Genomic DNA, 21,010 nt, shown 5'->3' on the forward strand with positions numbered 1-21,010 from the left:
AGGTGTGCTGGGTCATTGTCCTGTTGAAAAACAAATGATAGTCCCACTAAGCCCAAACCAGAGGGGATGGCGTATCGCTGCAGAATGCTGTGGTAGCCATGCTAGTTAAGTGTGCCTTGAATTCTAAATAAATCACAGACAGTGTCACAAGCAAAGCACCCCCACACCATAACACCTCCCCCTCCATGCTTTACGGTGGGAAATACACATGCGGAGATAATCCGTTTACCCACACCGTGTTTCACAAAGACACGGTGGTTGGAACCAAAAATCTAAAATTTGGACTCCAGACCAAAGGACAAATCTCCACCGGTCTAATGTCCATTGCTCGTGTTTCTTGGCCCAAGCAGGTCTCTTCTTCTTATTGGTGTCCTTTAGTAGTGGTTTCTTTGCAGCAATTCGACCATGACGGCCTGATTCACACAGTCCCCTCTGAACAGTTGATGTTGAGATGTGTCTAAAGACTTGAACTCTGTGAAGCATTTATTTGGGCTGCAATTTTTGAGGCTGGTAACTAACTCTAATGAACTTATCCTCTGCAGCAGAGGTAACTCGGAGTCTTCCATTCCTGTGGCGGTCCTCATGAGAGCCAGTTTCATCATAGCGCTTGATGGTTTTTGCGACTGCACTTGAAGAAACTTTCAAAGTTCTTGAAATGTTCCTCATTGACTGACCTTCATGGCTTAAAGTAATGATGGACTGTCCCTGAGCTCTGCATATGCTCTTTGCTTATTTGAGCTGTTCTTGCCATAATATGGACTTGGTCTTTTACCAAATTGGGCTATCTTCTGTATACCCCCCTACCTTGTCACAACACAACTGATTGGCTCAAACGCATTAAGAAGGAAAGAAATTCCACAAATTAACTTTTAACAAGGCACACCTGTTAATTGAAATGCATTCCAGGTGACTACCTCATGAAGCTGGTTGAGAGAATGCCAAGAGTGTGCAAAGCTGTCATCAAGGCAAAGGGAGGCTATTTGAAGAATTTCAAATATAAAATATATTTTGATTTGTTTAACACTTGCTTGGTTACTACATGATTCCATATGTGTTATTTCATTGTTTTGATGTCTTCACTATTATCCTACAATGTAAAAAATAGTAAAAATAAAGAAAAACCCTGGAATGAGTAGGTGTGTCCAAATTTTTGACTGGTAGTGTATATGCACTTTGGTCTGGAGTGGCGTGCGAACTCTAGTGTTTATAATGAAATGAGAGCTGCCTATAATGAATAATAGATATCATGTCCTGTGTGCTTTACCTCACCTTGTAACACAAAACATCAGAAGAAGAACATTGGCTATACCTGCAATGGCATATGCAGAGCTCAGGCTTTTGGTAGTGATCTACAGTCCCCAATATTCTTGGTCAACATGCTGCCAATGACTGAAAACAAACAGAATTTACCTTGAGGTATTTGAAGAAATTAGGCTTGTCTGGGATATTTACTAATAGGATTATAGTGGATCATGGAGGACGAATGACTCTGGGGGATATGCTGATAAGGCTTGTCTTGTTTTTACCAGCTGTCGAGGCTGCTATAGTACCCATCTGTGGGGGCAACTACCTGTGGGGCAAAGGAGAGTTTAGAAACAACAAAACTGGCAACTTTATTTCCAAAATAAAGTGGAGTACATTCCAATGTTTACCAAGGGGAAATAGGCTTGATTGGAGTCATCATCCTCTTGTTTGCTAAATCTAATTTGCTAAATTTGTCCCTGAACGACTTCGAAAATTGTCGGAGCAATATGAGGATGCAAACGTTGATGTGCAATAGCCAGAAAAGTCATTTTATGTGATGGATTATCGTCAGAAGAAGAATTGTACTTTTCTCACTATTGGATTGATATTTCTGTTAAGTGGCATTGAGTATGGTGAGTTGATTTCGACTGCCTAATGTACACATATTTCCACAATGAAATGAAAAATGTCTGACTGACTGTCATATAATTTGTATGTTTTTGTCCTATTCAAATCTAAAACATGCATAAAGAAACACGAAAATGTTGCTTTTTCAAATGGGATAGAATGGTAAATGAGACATACAGTATCTAATGCATCTCTCTCTCTCTCTCTCTCTCTCTCTCTCTCTCTCTCTCTCTCTCTCTCTCTCTCTCTCTCTCTCTCACCCCACTCGCTCTCTCCCAGCTGTCATCCTCCCTACAATATGGAGGTATCTCCAGATTTTGGAGGCACCTCCATACTTCCTGGGTCTGGGCTTGTCTGCGTTCAGTCTGAGTGGGCTGCTGACGGGCCCACTGTTCGGCCTCTGGTCCGACCGGACCCGAACTACAAAGACCATCATCCTCTACTCCAACGTTTTTGAGATTGTTGGTAAGCTTCACAGCTTATAATTGTTTCCAGGCACAGGAACCTGCTGTCGCAAGGCACATGAAGGCTGTATCCCAAATGGCACCATATTCCCTACATAGACCAGTAGTGAAAGTAGTGCACCATATAGGAAATACTGGCCATTTGGGATGCAAACACAGAACCACATTATTTATTTAACTGAAACATGAATGAATTACTTTGGAGTCATAAAGAAAAACATTAGATTCCATTCAACCCTCCCAGCTCACCTGCTGATGTGATGTTTTAGAGAGAGTGAAGAAATGGCAGGGACTTGGGGTTTGAGTCCTTGGAAATGGAAATGCCTTTTGTTATACATTTGATTACAGTAATAAGGGCAGACTTGCTTTCAGATTTGGTGGTGTTATGAAAAAATCTACCCAACCTCCAACTGCAGCAAAGTTGTGATAAAGTAAATGTGAATGACAACATCAGTAGGTCATTCATTCCTAAGACCAATTAAAAGAGTCCTAAGTGCAAGACATATATGATACAACTAATGGTGAAATTACATATTTTCTCCCCTAGGTAGCTTCATGTATTTTATGGGATACTCAAAATGGCTGCTGTTGTGCAGTCGACTTGTAGCAGGTGAGTGTTTGTGGTTTTCTGTTTCTGCACTGTAGGCCTATACCCACTAATTTAAACGCTAAGTGAATTATTTACAAATGTGTGTGTGTATGTGAGAGAGAGTGATGGCATCCCAATCTTATGGTCCTGATATTATACAGCCTTTGATTTGGTCAGACAATCTAGACCTATTTAATACACGTGTTGATGCCTCCAAGGTATTGGTGCAGGAGCAGGCTCCTCCATCTTTGGTTTCCTCACACGGAGCACCCGGCCAGAGGAACGCGCTGGCGTTTTCGCTGCCATCATGGCATGTCGCCAAGCTGGCCTCCTGATTGGTCAGTCAGTTTTATCCTAATATTCCATCATCATCTTATTAGTACCATGGCGCACCTCTGTTTTTACAAGATGTGCATCTCAGTCAAAGTACCTTCCTGTCCTACACTAAGCTGCGGAAAGTAAGGGTGCTGATTCTGAAAAATCTGAATACAAAAATAATACTAATATTTAAATAACATTTGGGGAAAAAAATACAAAAGTAGATTAGCAGATATATCTGTCTGCAGCGCCAGTGCAGGCAGTGCAGGCAGTGCAGGCAGAAAGAGTTGTCCAGCCCATAGCCGCAGGAAGTAGTTTGGGGGTAGGGGTGCAGATATTTTTTTTTGGGGTGGTGGGAATTGCCCTCGCTGAAGAGGTCTATATCGGTCCACTAATACAGGACTAGTAAAGGCCCAGTGCACTACTTTTGTGAAATAAATGAAACAATGTATTTGAGTGTTTACCAGCATTTGTAACTTAAGTCTGATAATTATCTGTACAAAACAGTTAATCTGATAATACTTGTGGAATATAAAAATACTTGCTTGATATAATAGGGCTATCTTCTGTATACCACCCGTACCTTGTCACAACACAACTGATTGGCTCAGACACATTAAGAAGGAAATAAATTCCACAAATTAACTTTTAACAAGGAACACCTGTTAATTGAAATGCATTCCAGGAGACTACCTCATGAAGCTGGTTGAGAGAATGCCAAGAGTGTGCAAAGCTGTCATCAAGGCAAAGGGTGGCTACTTTGAAGAATCTAAAATATAAAATATATTTAGATTTGTTTAACACTTTTTTGGTTACTACATGATTCCATATGTGTTATTTCATAGTTTTGATGTCTTCACTATTATTCTACGATGTAGAAAATAGTAAAAAAATTAAGAAAAATGAGTAGGTGTGTCCAAACTTATTTCTATGTGAAAACTGAAATGGTCTATTCATTAATTTTCCATTTTTAGTAGACACTCTTATCCAGAGAAACTTACAGTAGTGAGTCCATAAATTGTCATACTTTTCCCCCGTGGGAATCAAATCCCGCGTCTATGTTCGGCTCTATTTACTCTCAGTTTTGAAAACGCAAATTAGCATAAAAGTAGACATCATGCAAGACTACAAATCCCTGCAAGCTCCTGCACGTCATCTCTAGCTGACACCTTTGCTAACAGGTACTGTGTCAATTTAAAACTTGCACAAGACAGTTCACAGAATTGTAAATTTTAAGAAATTTTGCCAATTTATTCATTATTACATTTAGCTAACATTCTTCCCTTTGCCTTGATTCTGCAGTCTTGTCCAGATCGTCATGGCATTTGCAGTTCTTTATGATAGCCATGTTAGCAGCTAATTAGCATTTCATTTTCGGGGGGGAAAATACAGGCGAATATATTGATAAAAGTCACCTTGTCCTAGACAGATTTACACGGTTATCAAAACTTCACGGCAGGGTAAGCCTACAAGAAACATAGCCCTTATTTTAAGTGTTTCTAAAATCCCTTATGGGAAAAGTGAATGGTGGAAAAACTATTGGAACCATTTCCCTGTTTGACCATTAGGTTTTATGGGAATTATGACTCATACTGTGGTACTCTATGTTAATTTGTTTTGTTCATACAAAGCATTGGCACACAAGCAAACTAAGATAACATGTTGTGAAAGGCAGAATTCCTTGGAACATTTAAAAACAGGCTAATGCCGCATTCACGTGCTAGTCGGAACTAGGAAACTCTGACATTTCTGACTTGCTAACTGGTTGAACGCAACAAGTGTATGACTACAACCAGTTAGCTAGTCAGAAATGTCCGTTTCCTAGTTAATAATAAATATAATATGCCATTTAGCAGACGCTTTTATCCAAAGCGACTTACAGTCATGCGTGCATACATTTTTGTGTATGGGTGGTCCCAGGGATCGAACCCACTACCTTGGCGTTACAAGCGCCGTGCTCTACCAGCTGAGCTACAGAGGACCACTAGTTCTGACTAGCACGTGAACGCAGCATTTGTAAGATGATTGTCCCACCTACTTCTATAGACAGCCATATATGGATGGTAGCATGTATTCACTAGCTAGAAACCAAACGAAACCAAACGGAAGAAACTGATGCAAACAAAAGCAGACGGAACAAAACGGAGGGACCTACCTGAATGTGTCCAATGGAAACTCTAATGCAACTAAAATATACACTCCTGGGTACCAGTCTGTTTGTGCCATCATGCCAGTCCTTGCCGCTCCTTGTCATCCCGACAATGACAACTAATTGACAAGACAGAACAAACAGATCTGAGACCAGGCTATCAATGACTCTCTTATGTTAAGCAGACGTTTACATTCAAATGGCTGTATGCTTGTTTATGTTTAAGAAACTACATAGCCAAAGCACAGATGCATTGTTTACTCATTTGTATAGGCTACATAACACATTACTACATGTATTCGTATGTTTTCTATTGTTGAGTTCAAAACAGCTATATGATTAGAATTCACCACACAGTATTTGCTCATGAAAAGAAAAAAACAGCGGTCAATTAAATTTGTTTTCATTTATTGCAAACTTTGGAAAGAATTCATTTTTCCAATTTAAGAATATACTGTAAAATAGAGTGCATTATTGTCATCACATGATTGTCCCTAAAATGGCCCTATCCCCATGATTCCCCCTTCAGGTCACTCATTAGGAATGGCTCCAGATCCATCAGGATATCTAACAACATATCTTTGTCTTTGGGCCCACAAGCTTTCACAGGGCCATCTAAGAGCTCCCTCATCATTTTCTGTCTGGTTCTTTCAGCCCTCACGTCACTGTAAGCATTTGAGTTGATGATTCTCCCCTCCAGGAGCCTATCCAAGATGGGTTCCACCTGGCTCACTCTGTTGATCAGGGCCGTCCGGTGATGGTCCACAACGTGTTTGTCTGAGGTAGAGATAGGACATGGTTTAGGACTTTTGAAGGTGATGGAATGCAATACATACATAATATATTTGATAGGGGCCTATATCTCTACACGTCTCCTTTAATGTTGCGTGTGTTTGTGTGTGTGTGTGTGCGTGTAGGGTGTGCAAATTGGAGGATAGGCGTGATGATGCACTTTCTGTAATTCAGACAGGATTAAATATGGGGAGTGAAAAATGCTGTTGAAGATTTAGAGGGCAGCAGTTGCACCTACAGTATCTTGAAGAAGAAATGAAAAGTAAGGACTTTTGTGATTGTTCATCAAGGTAGAATACTTTACGTATTGAATGTGTCCCTACATAAACCATTACTAATTACAGTAAAACATACATTTTAATAACGTATTTGAGACATTAGGCTATATAACACTTGCTTTAGTGTTTACCTTTGATTATGTTCTTTGGTCCAGATGCAGTTCCCTTTGCAGCACCCGATGTTACGCAAGATCCTTGAGCTGTAAAATAAGCTTCATGAGACACCACCAATCGAATACAAATATGAATAGTAGGCCTAAAGATATATCAAAATCAGCATGTAATAGAAATGTGTTTATTGCATAATGTATTAGGCCTATTTTTAGTTGCAAATGGAAATATGCTATAGGCCAGCAGTCAGCCCAGATGTGCAAAATTGAATGCACTCATAAGTGGTCCTCTGTAGCTCAGCTGGTAGAGCACGGCGCTTGTAACGCCAAGGTAGTGGGTTCGATCTCCGGGACCATCCATACACAAAAATTTATGCACGCATGACTGTAAGTCGCTTTGGATAAAAGCGTCTGCTAAATGGCATATTATTATTGGGTTGAGTTACTGACGTGATCTTCCTGTCTGGGTTGGCGCCCCCCCTTGGTTTGTGCTGTGGTGGAGACCTCTGTGGGCTATACTCGGCCTTGTCTCAGGATTGTAAGTTGGTGGTTGAGGATATCCCTCTGGTGGTGCGGGGGCTGTGCTTTGGCAGAGTGGGTGGGGTTATATCCTTCCTGTTTGGCCCTGTCCGGGGGTTTCTTCGGATGGGGCCACAGTGTCTCCGGACCGCTCCTGTCTCAGCCTCCAGTATTTATGCTGCAGTAGTTTATGTGTCGGGGGGCTGGGGTTAGTTGGTTATACCTGGAGTACTTCTCCTGTCTTATCCAGTGTCCTGTGTGAATTTAAGTATGCTCTCTCTAATTCTCTCGTTCTCTCTTTCTCTCTGAGAACCTGAGCCCTAGGACCATACGTCAGGACTACCGGGCATGCTGACACCTTGCTGTCCCCAGTCCGCCTGGCCTTGCTGCTATTCCAGTTTCAACTGTTCTGCCTGCGGTTACGAAACCCTACCTGTCCCAGACCTGCTGTTTTCAACTCTTAATGATCGGCTATGAAAAGCCAACTGAGAGACCTGAGCCCTAGGACCATACGTCGGGACTACCGGCCGTGGTGACTCCTTGCTGTCCCCAGTCCGCCTGGCCTTGCTGCTATTCCAGTTTCAACTGTTCTGCCTGCGGTTATGGAACCCCTACCTGTCCCAGACCTGCTGTTTTCAACTCTTAATGATCGGCTATGAAAAGCCAACTGAGATTTATTCCTGATTATTATTTGACCATGCTTGTCACTTATGAACATTTTTGAACATCTTGGCATGGTTCTGTTATAATCTCCACCCGGCACAGCCAGAAGAGGACTGGCCACCCCTCATAGCCTGGTTCCTCTCTAGGTTTCTTCCTAGGTTTTGGCCTTTCTAGGGAGTTTTTCCTAGCCACCGTGCTTCTACACCTGCATTACTAGCTGTTTGGGGTTTTAGGCTGGGTTTCTGTAAAGCACTTCGAGATATTAGCTGATGTAAGAAGGGCTATATAAAATAAAATTGATTGATTATTAAGTGAAAGTAAAACGGTCAACTTCCTTATAGTTTTACATACAGACATTTCAATGCAATTTATTTAAGCCCCAAGTCTAATAAAGTTTTCTTCTAGAGTACTTTTGGGTTAACTGCAACTCCCCTCCAAGTCTCCGACCACTACTTCGTATCCTTTTCTCTCTCGCTCTCCTCCAACACTACTCACTCTCCCCTACTCAGATGGTAATGTGCCGTCGCAACCTTCGCTCTCTCTCTCCCGCTACTCTCTCCTCTTCCATCCTATCATCTCTTCCCTCTGCTAAATCCTTCTCCCTCCAATCTCCTGATTCTGCCTCCTCAACCCACCTCTCCTCCCTCTCTGAATCTTTTGACTCTCTATGTCCCCTATCCTCCAGGCCGGCTCGGTCCTCCCCTCCTGCTCCGTGGCTTGACGATTCATTGCGAGCTCACAGAACAGGGCTCCGGGCAGCTGAGCGGAAATGGAGGAAAACTAGACTCCCTGCGGACCTGTCATCTTTCCACTCCCTCCTCTCTACATTCTCTTCCTCCGTTTCTGCTGCTAAAGCCACTTTCTACCACTCTAAATTTCAAGCCTCTGCATCTAACCCTAGGAAGCTCTTTGCCACCTTCTCCTCCCTGCTGAATCCTCCTCCTCCTCCCCCTCCCTCCTCCCTCTCTGTGGATGACTTCGTCAACCATTTTGAAAAGAAGGTTGACGACATCCGATCCTCATTTATTAAGTCAAATGACACTGATGGTCCTGCTCACACTGACCTACCCAATGCTTTGACTTCTTTCTCCCCTCTCTCTCCAGATGAAATCTTGCGACTTGTGACGGCCGGCCGCCCAACAACCTGCCCGTTTGACCCTATCCCCTCCTCTCTTCTCCAGACCATTTCCGGAGACCTTCTCCCTTACCTCACCTCGCTCATCAACTCATCCTTGTCCGCTGGCTTTGTCCCTTCCATCTTCAAGAAAGCGAGAGTTGCACCCCTCCTCAAAAAACCTACACTCGATCCCTCTGATGTCAACAACTACAGACCAGTATCCCTTCTTTCTTTTCTCTCCAAAACTCTTGAGCGTGCCGTCTATAGTCAACTCTCCTGCTATCTCTCTCAGAATTACCTTCTTGATCCAAACCAGTCAGGTTTCAAGACTGGTCATTCAACTGAAACTGCTCTTCTCTGTGTCACGGAGGCTCTCCACACTGCTAAAGCTAACTCTCTCTCCTCTGCTCTCATCCTTCTAGACCTATTTGCTGCCTTTGATACTGTGAACCATCAGATCCTCCTCTCCACCCTCTCCGAGTTGGGCATCTCCGGTGCGGCTCACTCTTGGATTGCGTCCTACCTGACAGGTCGCTCCTACCAGGTGGCGTGGTGAGAATCTGTCTCCGCACCACGTGCTCTCACCACTGGTGTCCCCCAGGGCTCAGTTCTAGGCCCTCTCCTATTCTCTCTATACACCAAGTCACTTGGCTCTGTCATATCCTCACATGGTCTCTCCTATCATTGCTATGCAGATGACACACAATTAATCTTCTCCTTTCCCCCTTCTGATAACCAGGTGGCGAATCACATCTCTGCATGTCTGGCAGACATATCAGTGTGGATGTCGGATCACCACCTCAAGCTGAACCTCAGCAAGACGGAGCTGCTCTTCCTCCCAGGGAAGGGCTGCCCGCTCCATGATCTCGCCATCATGGTTGACAACTCCGTTGTGTCCTCCTCCCAGAGTGCAAAGAACCTTGGCGTGACCCTGGACAACACCCTGTCATTCTCCGCTAACATCAAAGCGGTGACCCGATCCTGTAGGTTCATGCTCTACAACATTCGCAGAGTACGACCCTACCTTACACAGGAAGCGGCACAGGTCCTAATCCAGGCACTTGTCATCTCCCGTCTGGATTACTGCAACTCGCTGTTGGCTGGGCTCCCTGCCTGTGCCATTAAACCCCTACAACTCATCCAGAACGCTGCAGCCCGTCTGGTGTTCAACCTTCCCAAGTTCTCTCACGTCACCCCGCTCCTCCGCACACTCCACTGGCTTACAGTTGAAGCTCGCATCTGCTACAAGACCATGGTGCTTGCCTACGGAGCTGTGAGGGGAACGGCACCTCCTTGCCTTCAGGCTCTGATCAGTCCCTACACCCAAACGAGGGCATTGCATTCTTCCACCTCTGGCCTGCTGGTCCCCCTACCTCTGCGGAAGCACAGATCCCACTCAGCCCAGTCAAAACTGTTCGCTGCTCTGGCACCCCAATGGTGGAACAAGCTCCCTCACGACGCCAGGACAGCGGAGTCACTGACCACCTTCCGGAGACACTTGAAACCCTACCTCTTTAAGGAATACCTGGGATAGTATAAAAGTAATCCTTCTACCCCCCCTACCCCCCCCCCCCCAAAAAAAACACAATAATATATTCTAAAAAATAACAAAAAATATAACAATATCAATATAAAACAAATGAAAATTCAAAAAATATACTCTAAAAATAAAATATTAAATAATAAAAAATACAAAAATACATATAAAAGACAAAAGAGATTCAAAAATGAGAAATAAAATAAATTGTAAAGTGGTTGTCCCACTAGCTATCATAAGGTGAATGCACCAATTTGTAAGTCGCTCTGGATAAGAGCGTCTGCTAAATGAAGTAAATGTAAATGTAAATGTAACTGAAGTGGTTTTTAAACCTTTCAAAGATATTAAATGACATTTTTTAAATATATATTAAATAGTCCAATGGACGTTCTTCCTACTATGTTCGACTTACATTTCTTGAAATCCGTTGTCTATAGGCTGCTGACTCTCTTCTCTTCAAGATATGCTACTTCATCGCACTGACGCACGTCATAGGCCAAGGGGAGGTCCATCAATACACTCCAGCATAAACAGAATAACCTAATCCCCATTACATTTGACAAAAATGTCATTTTGAATTTATTTTAACGAATTAATTATTAATTATTATAATGTTTGTATATAGTTTAGACTGCTCTTTTTTTATATATAGACATTTATACCTTTTGAAATAATAGGCCTACAGAAAATGGAAAATATATATTTTTTAATGTATGTACTGTTTATTTACAAACATCATTTGACAGACCACATTGTCCCCTACAATCATGTAAATCACACACATTATATTGAACCGAACAAGCATTGTCACTCTTCGGTTTATTTTGTCAGCAATAAAATAGGTAGATAAGTATTTGTATAAAAAAAGACAGATCCAAACGTTGTTCAACAGCATGGGTGGTTAGTCATACACTAAAACCAAATCAAATTGAAGGATACAAGGCTACTGTATCACTTGGTAATAAAACCACCATCGAGCTGTAGGCCTAAAAGCGCATCCTGTTTAGTCTTAATACCATAACTTACTTAGGCCGAATGTTCCCTCTAAACTGCGCGCGTGCGCGGTTGCGCAGTAGGCCGGAAACTGCCGTGCAGCTCCCCTTGGACTGCCGCGCGGAGCGCAGAAGAAATATCAGCCAACGGAGAGAAGAAGCACGAGATTGAACTTCAGTCAACTTTCTAGTTTTCCCTGTTAGTTAACACTATCAACGTTGCCCTTTACTGTGTCAATTGTGATCGAATCAACGCAATATTACCCACTTTCAATGCTACATACCGAAACAGAACGAACTATGCAAGATATTTTGTTGTAGGCAAAACGCATCGGAGTAGGATTCCATTGCGCAAGACTTAGCCCGTACTCTACACAGACCATTGCCATAGATAGTTTCCTTCCATTTACTTTGAACTGGACTGTGTTTCCAGCTGTGGTATTGAGTAGATGCACTTTTTTGGAGATCAAAGCAAGAGCTGCATGTAGCCACATGTGCACATTTTGTTCATATCCTTTGCTAGTTAGTGAGTTATTAGCCCAGTTACAGATAATTTGTAGTCAGCAATAGGGGAGTGATTGCTTCCTACAAGAGTACAAAACGTGTACATCTCTAGACATCTTTGAAAAGCCAGTCAGGTGAATAGCTTTTTTTTTGTCGTAAAGGGGCAGTGTTATATTTTTGCTTGAATAAGCTAAGTAGCCAATAGGCAGAGGGTAGCATAATTTGTCTGATTCTCTGTAATAATGGTATGGGAATAATAATGCTTTTTATTTTTTGAAGTGGTTTCTTGCATGAAACAATACAACAACCATTTCAGTCACCTCCTTGTCTGAAAGACAAGTGGATAAACAGGTTAATGTCAAGCCCTGCATGTTTTTTTTCAAAAGTCTTATAGAATTTAGGCCTACATTGGCTGCTAATGTAGGCTGAATGAAAGAACAGCTATTTCCATATTTAAATGTTATGGGATGCATTTTCTACATTGTTTTTGAGGGTAGGCCACTCTGGTTGGTCTACATTATGATCAAATAGCCACAGTAGCCTACTTGACCACTGTTAAAACTGTAACTTAAAGTGGGTACAGCCTCAGCGTTCGCAGTAAAAGCGCGCTGGAAGTTCCACAGAATTTTCACAACCTGAAGTTTGCGCTCAGCAGACCTGAAATTTCCTCAGTGCCCAAAAATGTTTGAGGGAACATTGCTTAGGCCTATATTTCAATACTTATATAGGCTACTGTATCAATCAATCAATAATTTATTCGTTCATGTCATCACACAGAATAGCATTTTAGTTTTTAAATAAAATAACAAAGCTACCATTGAATATCTCCCGTAAACAACAAATAGGCCTAAACCGTTCCATTTCGGAAATTGCATTCACAAATGAATGCGACTGTTTTTAGTCTTTGCTGTAATAAAGGCTTTACAAAAAAACTTTACAACAGACTATCTTATAATTTATTTTGTGTTGTTTACATTGTTCCAAACGCATAGCTGCAGGAAGTAGTTTGGGGGTGCTGCGATTTAGGGGGTGCAGATGTATTTTTTTGCCACTGCTGAAGATGTTTTTATCGGTCCACTAATACAGGACTAGTAAAGGCCCAGTGCACTAATTTTGTGAAAAAAAAAGTAACTAAATGTTTTTGAGTGTTTACCAGCATTTGTAACTAGAGTCTGACAATTATCTGTACAAAACAGTTAATCTGATAATACTTGTAGAATATAAAAACACTTGCTTGATATACAGTACCAGTCAAAAGTTTGGACACACCTACTCATTCCAGGGTTTTTCTTTATTTTACTATTTTCTACATTGTAGAATAATAGTGAAGACATCAAAACTATGAAATAACACATATGGAATCATGTAGTAACCAAAAAAGTGTTAAACAAATCAAAATATATTTTATATTTGAGATTCTTCAAAGTAGCCACCCTTTGCCTTGATGACAGCTTTGCACACTCTTGACATTCTCTGAACCAGCTTCATGAGATAGTCACCTGGAATGCATTTCAATTAACAGGTGTGCCTTGTTAAAGTTAATTTGTGGAATTTCTTTCCTTCTTAATGTGTTTGAGCCAATCAGTTGTGTTGTGACATGGTAGGGGTGGTATACAGAAGATAGCCCTATTTGGTAAAAGACCAAGTCCATATTATGGCAAGAACATCTCAAATAAGCACAGAGAAATGACAGTCCATCATTACTTTAAGATATGAAGGTTGGTCAATCCAGAAAATTATTTGAACTTTGAAAGTTTCTTTAAGTGCAGTCGCAAAAACCATCAAGCGCTATGATGAAACTGGCTCCCATGAGGACTGCCACAGGAAAGGAAGACCAAGAGTAACCTCTGTTGCAAAGGATAAGCTCATTAGAGTTACCAGCCTCAGAAATTGCAACCCAAATAAATGCTTCACAGTGTTCAAGTAACAGACACATCTCAACATCAACTGTTCAGAGGAGACTGCATAAATCAGGCCTTCGTGGTCGAATTGCTGCAAAGAAACCACTACTAAAGGATACCAATAATAAGAAGAGACTTGCTTGGGCCAAAAAAAAATGAGCAATGGACATTAGACTGGTGGAAATCTGTCCTTTGCTCTGATGAGTCCAATTTGAGATTTTTTGTTTCAACCACCGTGTCTTTGTGAGACTCAGAGTAGGTGAACAGATGATCTCTGCATGTGTGGTTCTCAACGTGAAGCATGGAGGAGGTGGTGTGATGGTGTGGGGGTGCTTTGCTGGTGACACTGTCTGTGATTTATTTAGAATTCAAGGCGCACTTAACCAGCATGGCTACCACAGCATTCTGCAGCGATACACCATCCCATCTGGTTTGGGCTTCGTGGGACCATCATTTGTTTTTCAACAAGACAATGACCCAACAATCCCCCGACCTCAACCCAATTGAGATGGTTTGGAATGAGTTGGACCGCAAAGTGAAGGAAAAGCAGCCAACAAGTGCTCAGCATATGTGGGAACTCCTTCAAGACTGTTGGAAAAGCATTCCAGGTAAAGCTGGTTGAGAGAATGCCAGGAATGTGCAAAGCTGTCATGTATAAAATATATTTTGATTTGTTTAACCGTTTTTTGGTTACTACATGATTCCATGTGTTATTTCATAGTTTTGATGTCTTCACTATTATTTTACAATGTAAAAAATAGTAAAAATAAAGAACAACCCTTGAATGAGTAGGTGTGTCCAAACTTTTGACTGGTACTGTATGTTTTCCAGTTAGTTTTTTAAATATGTAATTCTATGTGAAAAGGGAAATGGTCTATTCATTTATTTTCCATTTTAGTAGATGCTCTTATCCAGAGCAACTTACAGTAGTGAGCGCATACATTTTTATACTGGTCCCCCTTGGGAATTGAACCCACAACCCTAGCATTGCAAGCACCATGCTCTACTAACTGAGCTACATCATCACATCGTCACAAACCACTTGATGTCTCAATGTACTCAATTACTGTATTGTGAAAGTCTAGGTACAAACCTAAATGACCAGCCTATGTACAATACAGTAGTGTACATTTACATTAAGTGGTTTATAAGGATGGTAAATTAATACTGCACAAAATGTGGTTGTTTTCCATGTTATTTGATCAAGAAAAATACTTTATTTGATGCGGAAGTTTTGTGTCTTTGCCCATAACTTTGCACCTTTTGATGTAAATGTTTGAGGACAGGGTTTTGTTCTTTCTGGATTCCATTATAATGACAATCACAGAGAAACAGAGAGGGCAACAACTCTTACAATTCCAACTATTGAATCCTGCGAGATACTGTTCTTTATTACACATCTACCTTTTTTGCCAAGTGGAGATGCTGAAAATAATAATAATACTTTTTCCAAAAATATATTATTTAAATTATTATTTAAAAAAAATATTCTGATTTTTCAGGGGGGGGTTTCAGCACCCCTACTCCCCGCGGCTATGGTCCAGAACACCCCCCGCCCCCGTTGGCGATAAAAATGTACAGCACCCCTCACCCCCAAACTGCTCCTACAACAAAAACATGTGTATCTTATCTTAAGTTTAGGTGGTGCCTCCCTGTTTAGTCTGTTTTCTTCCGTTTGATGCCTAATGAATACGACCCTCCATTTTGCAGGGCCGGCGTTCAATCTGTTCCTGAGGTTGTGCGACTTCCAGCTGGGGCCGTTTGTGGTGAACAACTACACCTCTCCTGGGGTAAACACCAGCATCCAGATAATCTATCCTCTCAGGTTCTCCCACTACAGCTCTATGCTTCATGAATACTAAACCACAGACATCCATTTAGCTCCCATGCATGTACCTTCAATCTCCTGTTCAGAGTTAGCGGGTACATTAACACTGTAGCCTATACAGTATGATTTTATTGACATTGCATACTTACAGTGCATTCGGAAAGTATAAATAAATAAGTAAGGTATTCTTTTTATTTTTATTAGCAAACATTTCTTAAAACCTGTTTTCGCTTTGTCATTATTGGGTATTGTGTGTAGATTTATGAGGAAAAAATGAATTTAATCAATTTTAGAATACGGATGTAACGTAACAAAATGTGGAAAAAGTAAAGGTGTCTGAATACTTGCACTGTATATATACATATTTTATAAAACCAATGGAAACATTTGAGAACATTATAAAAATTCCTTAAACACTGCACACTCAACACACTCACAAATTAAAATGCTGACATAAAAATATTTTACTTGCTCTACCATCTCAACCATCTTACCCCCTCTCCTCCCCTCCTCCCCCTCTTCCAGATCTTCATGTGTCTGATGTGGATCCTGCTCCAGTTTGTGGTGCTGGCTCTGTACTGGGACATACCACCTATCAGCTCCGGAGAGGGGGGTATCGCTGTGGGAGAGATCGAGGAGGAGGAGCCGCTGGTAGGGGCCGAGGAGACACTGGAGACCTACGGCACTGTCTGGGACGACCAGATAGAGACAACAATTTCCTCAGAGATCCACAATTTCCAGGACCCTTCACAGTGCCCTCCCTCTCCACCTTCCTCTCCCCCTCCCTCGCCTCCTCCTTCGACTATCTCAAACCCCCTCACAATTTTCAGTGCTAGTCAAGGTGAGTGGAGAGATCTGTGATGTGATTGGCCTAATTGACTTCCCCCAGAGTAGGATAGAAAACAGCACTTGAATCAGACTATTCTTTTAGGGATACTATGGTTGGTGCATGTGCCTTTATGTGTCTTAATGTGTTTAAAAAATAATAATTTTTAATAATGTGTTGGTCATTGTTGTGTGTGCTGTCATTGTAAGTCATTGATGATGCATGCTGTGATTGAACAATTTCCCAAGTTGGGATTAATAAAGTAATACTCTACTCTCTCTCTACTCTACTCTTTAGACATGTGTATTGTTAGTTTATCACCATCTTATCTGTTGAGTTGTCACTGTCTATTAGTGCATGTTAGTTGTCTCCTGTATCGATTCTGTCTCTCAAGTATATTTTATGTGCCAGCTTGTGTGTGTGTGTGTTCCCCATTCTCTCTATTGAGGAGTTCATGAAGGGTGAATCTTGTGTGGCATGTCAGATCAGATTTCCTCAGTATCGAGGAAATACTACACGCGTGTCATGTCTGGTGTATGTCAGCATGTGTGTATGTGTGTTTGTTTGTGTGTGTCAGTGTATATGTTTGTGTGTGTGTGTGTCACATCACTCGTATTGAGTCTCTCTCTCTGTGTGTATAGATGTTTGGAAGGAGAAGGTGGTATGTATGTTGGACTTCCTCTTTAATTGACTCTATGCCTGTGTTGAGTTTTGTGGGCGAAAGGGAGACTAAATTCTGAATGCTGCAATTATTGTTTATTATTGATTCTGCCTGTCTGTAGCCAATTCTGTAGTGGGTTTTAGGGCGATGGAAGGAGAGTTGTGAATGTAAAGCCTATCAACTTTGTATGTGGTAAATATTCTCATTCATGGCCTTTCCAGCTTTGTTGAGTTTTCGAGGAAGGTTGAAGTATGCCTGCATATGTGGTGAACATACATTTTTATGGATTCTCTTACTTCTCTCTCTCTCTCTCTCTCTCTCTCTCTCTCTCTCTCTCTCTCTCTCTTTCTGTAGAGTTTCTGAGGGAGGAGGTGGTGGTGCTCCTCACTGCTCAGTTCATCACCCTCTTCAACCAGACAGCACTGGAGGTAAGAGCAGCTGCAAAACTGTAGTTCTCGCAGCAACAGCCTAAACATAGACGCCATCTTTTTTTGTTGCATCCTAACCATATCATATGCCTAACCCTAACCTTATTTCAAGACCTGAAAGCTTATTTTCATGTTCATAAGTTTTCACAATATAATTTTGACTTTACACCTAGTTCATAGAGTGGGAACTGGGAACTCTTTCCCATCAAGAGGTAAACAAATAGTGATGTAATTCCCTGTCTTCCTCTCTCTCCCCAGAACATGGTGACTACCCTGACATAGTGATGTAATATCCTGTCTTCCTCTCTCTCCCCAGAACATGGTGACTACCCTGACATAGTGATGTAATATTCTGTCTTCCTCTCTCTCCCCAGAACATGGTGACTACCCTGACATAGTGATGTAATTTCCTGTCTTCCTCTCTCTCCCCAGAACATGGTGACTACCCTGACATAGTGATGTAATTTCTCATGTCCCCATTCCCCTTCCTCTCTAGACCATGGTGACACCTCTGACCCAGCGCTCCTTTGGCTTCGGAGAGCTTGCCAACAGCCTGATGTACAGCCTGTGTGGCGTTGAGGTGATCCTGGGCTTTTTCTTGGTGCGCTGGCTCAGCCGCCAGGTGGAAGACCGCGTGGTGCTTGCCGTGGGGCTGGTCATCTGCAGTGTAGCCTGCGTCTGGTGCCTCATCTTCCTGGCCAACCCCCAGGGTGAGTGGGTGGGAACCTAGAGGCTGATCTTGGGTCAGTTTTTCATTTTCCCCACTAATGGTTAAGGTTAGGATTGGGGGAGGGGAAGCTGATCCTAGATCTGGACCTAGGGGAATCTTCACCCCGGAGCGAGTGGCTGAGAGAGTATGTACCACCACCGTCTGTGTATGACATGTCATTCCGTACCCAGGGTTGGTATGAGACTCCTGGGGTGGATAGGGTGGTGAGGTGGCTATGAAGGTATTAATGATAGATCTGTAAGTGATATACAACCCACCACTTGGAGGCACATGAAGACCACACATATAAGCAAGCAGACACACACACACACTCACGCACACACACACACACCTCTTTTCCCAGAGGGAGTTGAGGTAGTAGAATTTCAACCATGTCACCAACGATGATCCATCTGACTGAGGTTGTGTCTCTTCCTGTGTCCAGGTGGGTACTCCTGGGAGTTGACAACGTTCATCATCGGAGTGTTCCTGCAGCTGCTGGGGCTTCCCTTCGTGGCCGTGTCCCAGGTGTCTCTTTTCTCCAAAGTCACTGCAGAGAAAACACAAGGTGGGTGTCTGACTTACATGGCCACCGTTTGACTCATGACATAGCAGTTTGACAGCGAATCACTCCTGTTAGGTCAGCGAATGTGATCATTGCATGTATTGGTTCATTGAGCTGGACTCACCGTAGTGCTAATTTATGGTGACGTTTAGACATGTTATTTCTAGAAGGAATACAAATATTAATATTAAAGATTGATTTAAATAAGATAATGAAATATTTTAGCTTTGTTTTTGTTTTATTACCTTCTGAAAATAAAAGGTGCCAACAATGCACTTGTGTGAAGGCTTAGTTAATCATAGTAAATCAGGCTCTTTGACTAACCCCCCTAGGCAATGAGGCTGTGACTCATAGCAATGCTGAGAATGATTAGGGGAATGATCATTAACTATCACTAAATGGCCATTTGTTTTACAGGAAGGAGAGGTCATTAATCATTCAAATGACTGGGATTGTGTTTGTGTGTGTGTTCCTGGTGGTGTCTAGGGTTCAGTCAAGGTGTGAGGCGCTCTGTTGGGGGGCTGGCTACTATCCTGGGGCCTCTCTGGGCTGGAGGACTGACCGGTAACTTATACCTGATGCTTGGAATGATGCTGGCTCTTCTCCTCATGATCACAGTGAGTAGTCACAGTGTGTGTGTCTATTCAAAACCCATTATACATTTAAAGAGGTTATGATCTATCAATCTATGAATTTCATTCACTAGGATTTAGCACCTCACTACTTTTTCAAGTGGCGCATGTTAGCCACATTTGATTATGCTTTTTGTGGTTAGCATGCACACTTTTACAATTTAACAATGGATTGTTATTTCCAGGTGATGCTGATACTATCCTATGATCGCCTGGTTGAACCCAAGGTAGTGCAGCACGCCCAGAGCTCAGACAATGGAGAATAGACCAGGGTCATGTTCAGTAGGGAGAAAATGTTTTGAAATGAGGAGGCACTACCTGAACTTGTCCAATAAGAACACAGCTTCTGGGTTTCCGTTGCAACACGTTTTGCTACAGTGTACACTACTGAACACGTCCCTGCTGTCAACTTGAATGACAACTGAAGCCCTAATAAAGGTCAAAGGTGAGGTGGTGTGACACATACAGTATATCTCCCAACTACTATGAGAATGTCAATGAATGCACATGACAATGAAGGTGGTGTGTGTCTAAACGCCGCAATGCAGAAGAGATCCAACCAATGACCTATAGGCTTATCTAACCCACTTTAAAGCTCTGTGGAGTCTATTTTACGGTCACACTTTATTTGGATAGTCTGGTCATACTATCAACAAACTATCTGTTGATAAGCAACTGCTTGCTAAGGTTACGGTTAAGGTTAGGTTTAGAATAAGGGTTAAGGTAAGGGTTTGGGTTAGGGTAGGGGTTAAGTTTAGGGTTAGGATAAGGGTTAAGGTTAGGGTTAGAGTTAGTACATAGTTAGTTGAAATGTTACTGATAGTCTGTAGATAGTCTGTAGACCATCTACAGATGGACTATTCAAATAAAGTGTTACCCATTTTCCTATCCCAACATTAATCTTTGCACTTTTTAGCAAACTTGTTTGAAATATAAATGTAGTTGCTTGTAGTGTTTCTGTAGTAGATATAATATTTTATATCTAGCAAAAGATGTAAACATAAATCTAAAACATGGTATTAAGGATGTACACAAGGGGGCACCGTTGCTCTCTGTTTAAATGATGTTAATGATGTTGAATAAATCAAGTTTTCAAAACCGCTATTTATAGTGGACTTGTGAGTGGAGAACATTTGTGTTTTTATATACAGTTGAAGTCGGAAGTTTACATACACCTTAGCCAAATACATTTAAACTCAGTTTTTCACAATTCCTGACATTTAATCCTAGTAAAAATTCCCTGTTAGGATCACCACTTTATTTTAAGAATGTGAAATGTCAGAATAATAGTAGAGAGAATGATTTATTTCAGCTTTTATTTCTTTCATCACATTCCCAGTGGGTTAGAAGTTTACATACACTCAATTAGTATTTGGTAGCATTGCCTTTAAATTGTTTAACTTGTCTTTTTTTAGCCAGTCTCCCGATTGGCGCAGTGGTCTAAGGCACTGCATCGCAGTCCTAGCTGTGCCACTAGAGATCCTGGTTCGAATCCAGGCTCTGTCGTAGCCGGCCGCGACCGGGAGACCCATGGGGCGGCGCACAATTGGCCCAGC

General features: G+C 41.9%; 1 protein-coding gene across 1 annotated transcript; it reads left to right on the forward strand.

Moving 5' to 3' along the window:
• Positions 1 to 1,179: 1,179 nt before the first annotated feature.
• Positions 1,180 to 20,141, forward strand: mfsd8l2 (major facilitator superfamily domain containing 8-like 2). The gene is made up of 11 exons (XM_041841615.2): positions 1,180 to 1,877; positions 2,152 to 2,337; positions 2,884 to 2,946; positions 3,144 to 3,263; positions 15,516 to 15,595; positions 16,159 to 16,474; positions 17,475 to 17,548; positions 18,045 to 18,258; positions 18,703 to 18,825; positions 19,309 to 19,439; positions 19,640 to 20,141. Exons 1-11 carry the CDS (start codon positions 1,802 to 1,804, stop codon positions 19,718 to 19,720), a joined length of 1,464 nt encoding a protein of 487 aa, XP_041697549.1. The 5' UTR covers positions 1,180 to 1,801; the 3' UTR covers positions 19,721 to 20,141.
• The last annotated feature ends 869 nt before the right edge of the window (positions 20,142 to 21,010 follow it).

Source organism: Coregonus clupeaformis, unplaced genomic scaffold, assembly GCF_020615455.1.
Source record: "Coregonus clupeaformis isolate EN_2021a unplaced genomic scaffold, ASM2061545v1 scaf0193, whole genome shotgun sequence".
Classification (NCBI taxonomy): Eukaryota; Metazoa; Chordata; class Actinopteri; order Salmoniformes; family Salmonidae; genus Coregonus; species Coregonus clupeaformis.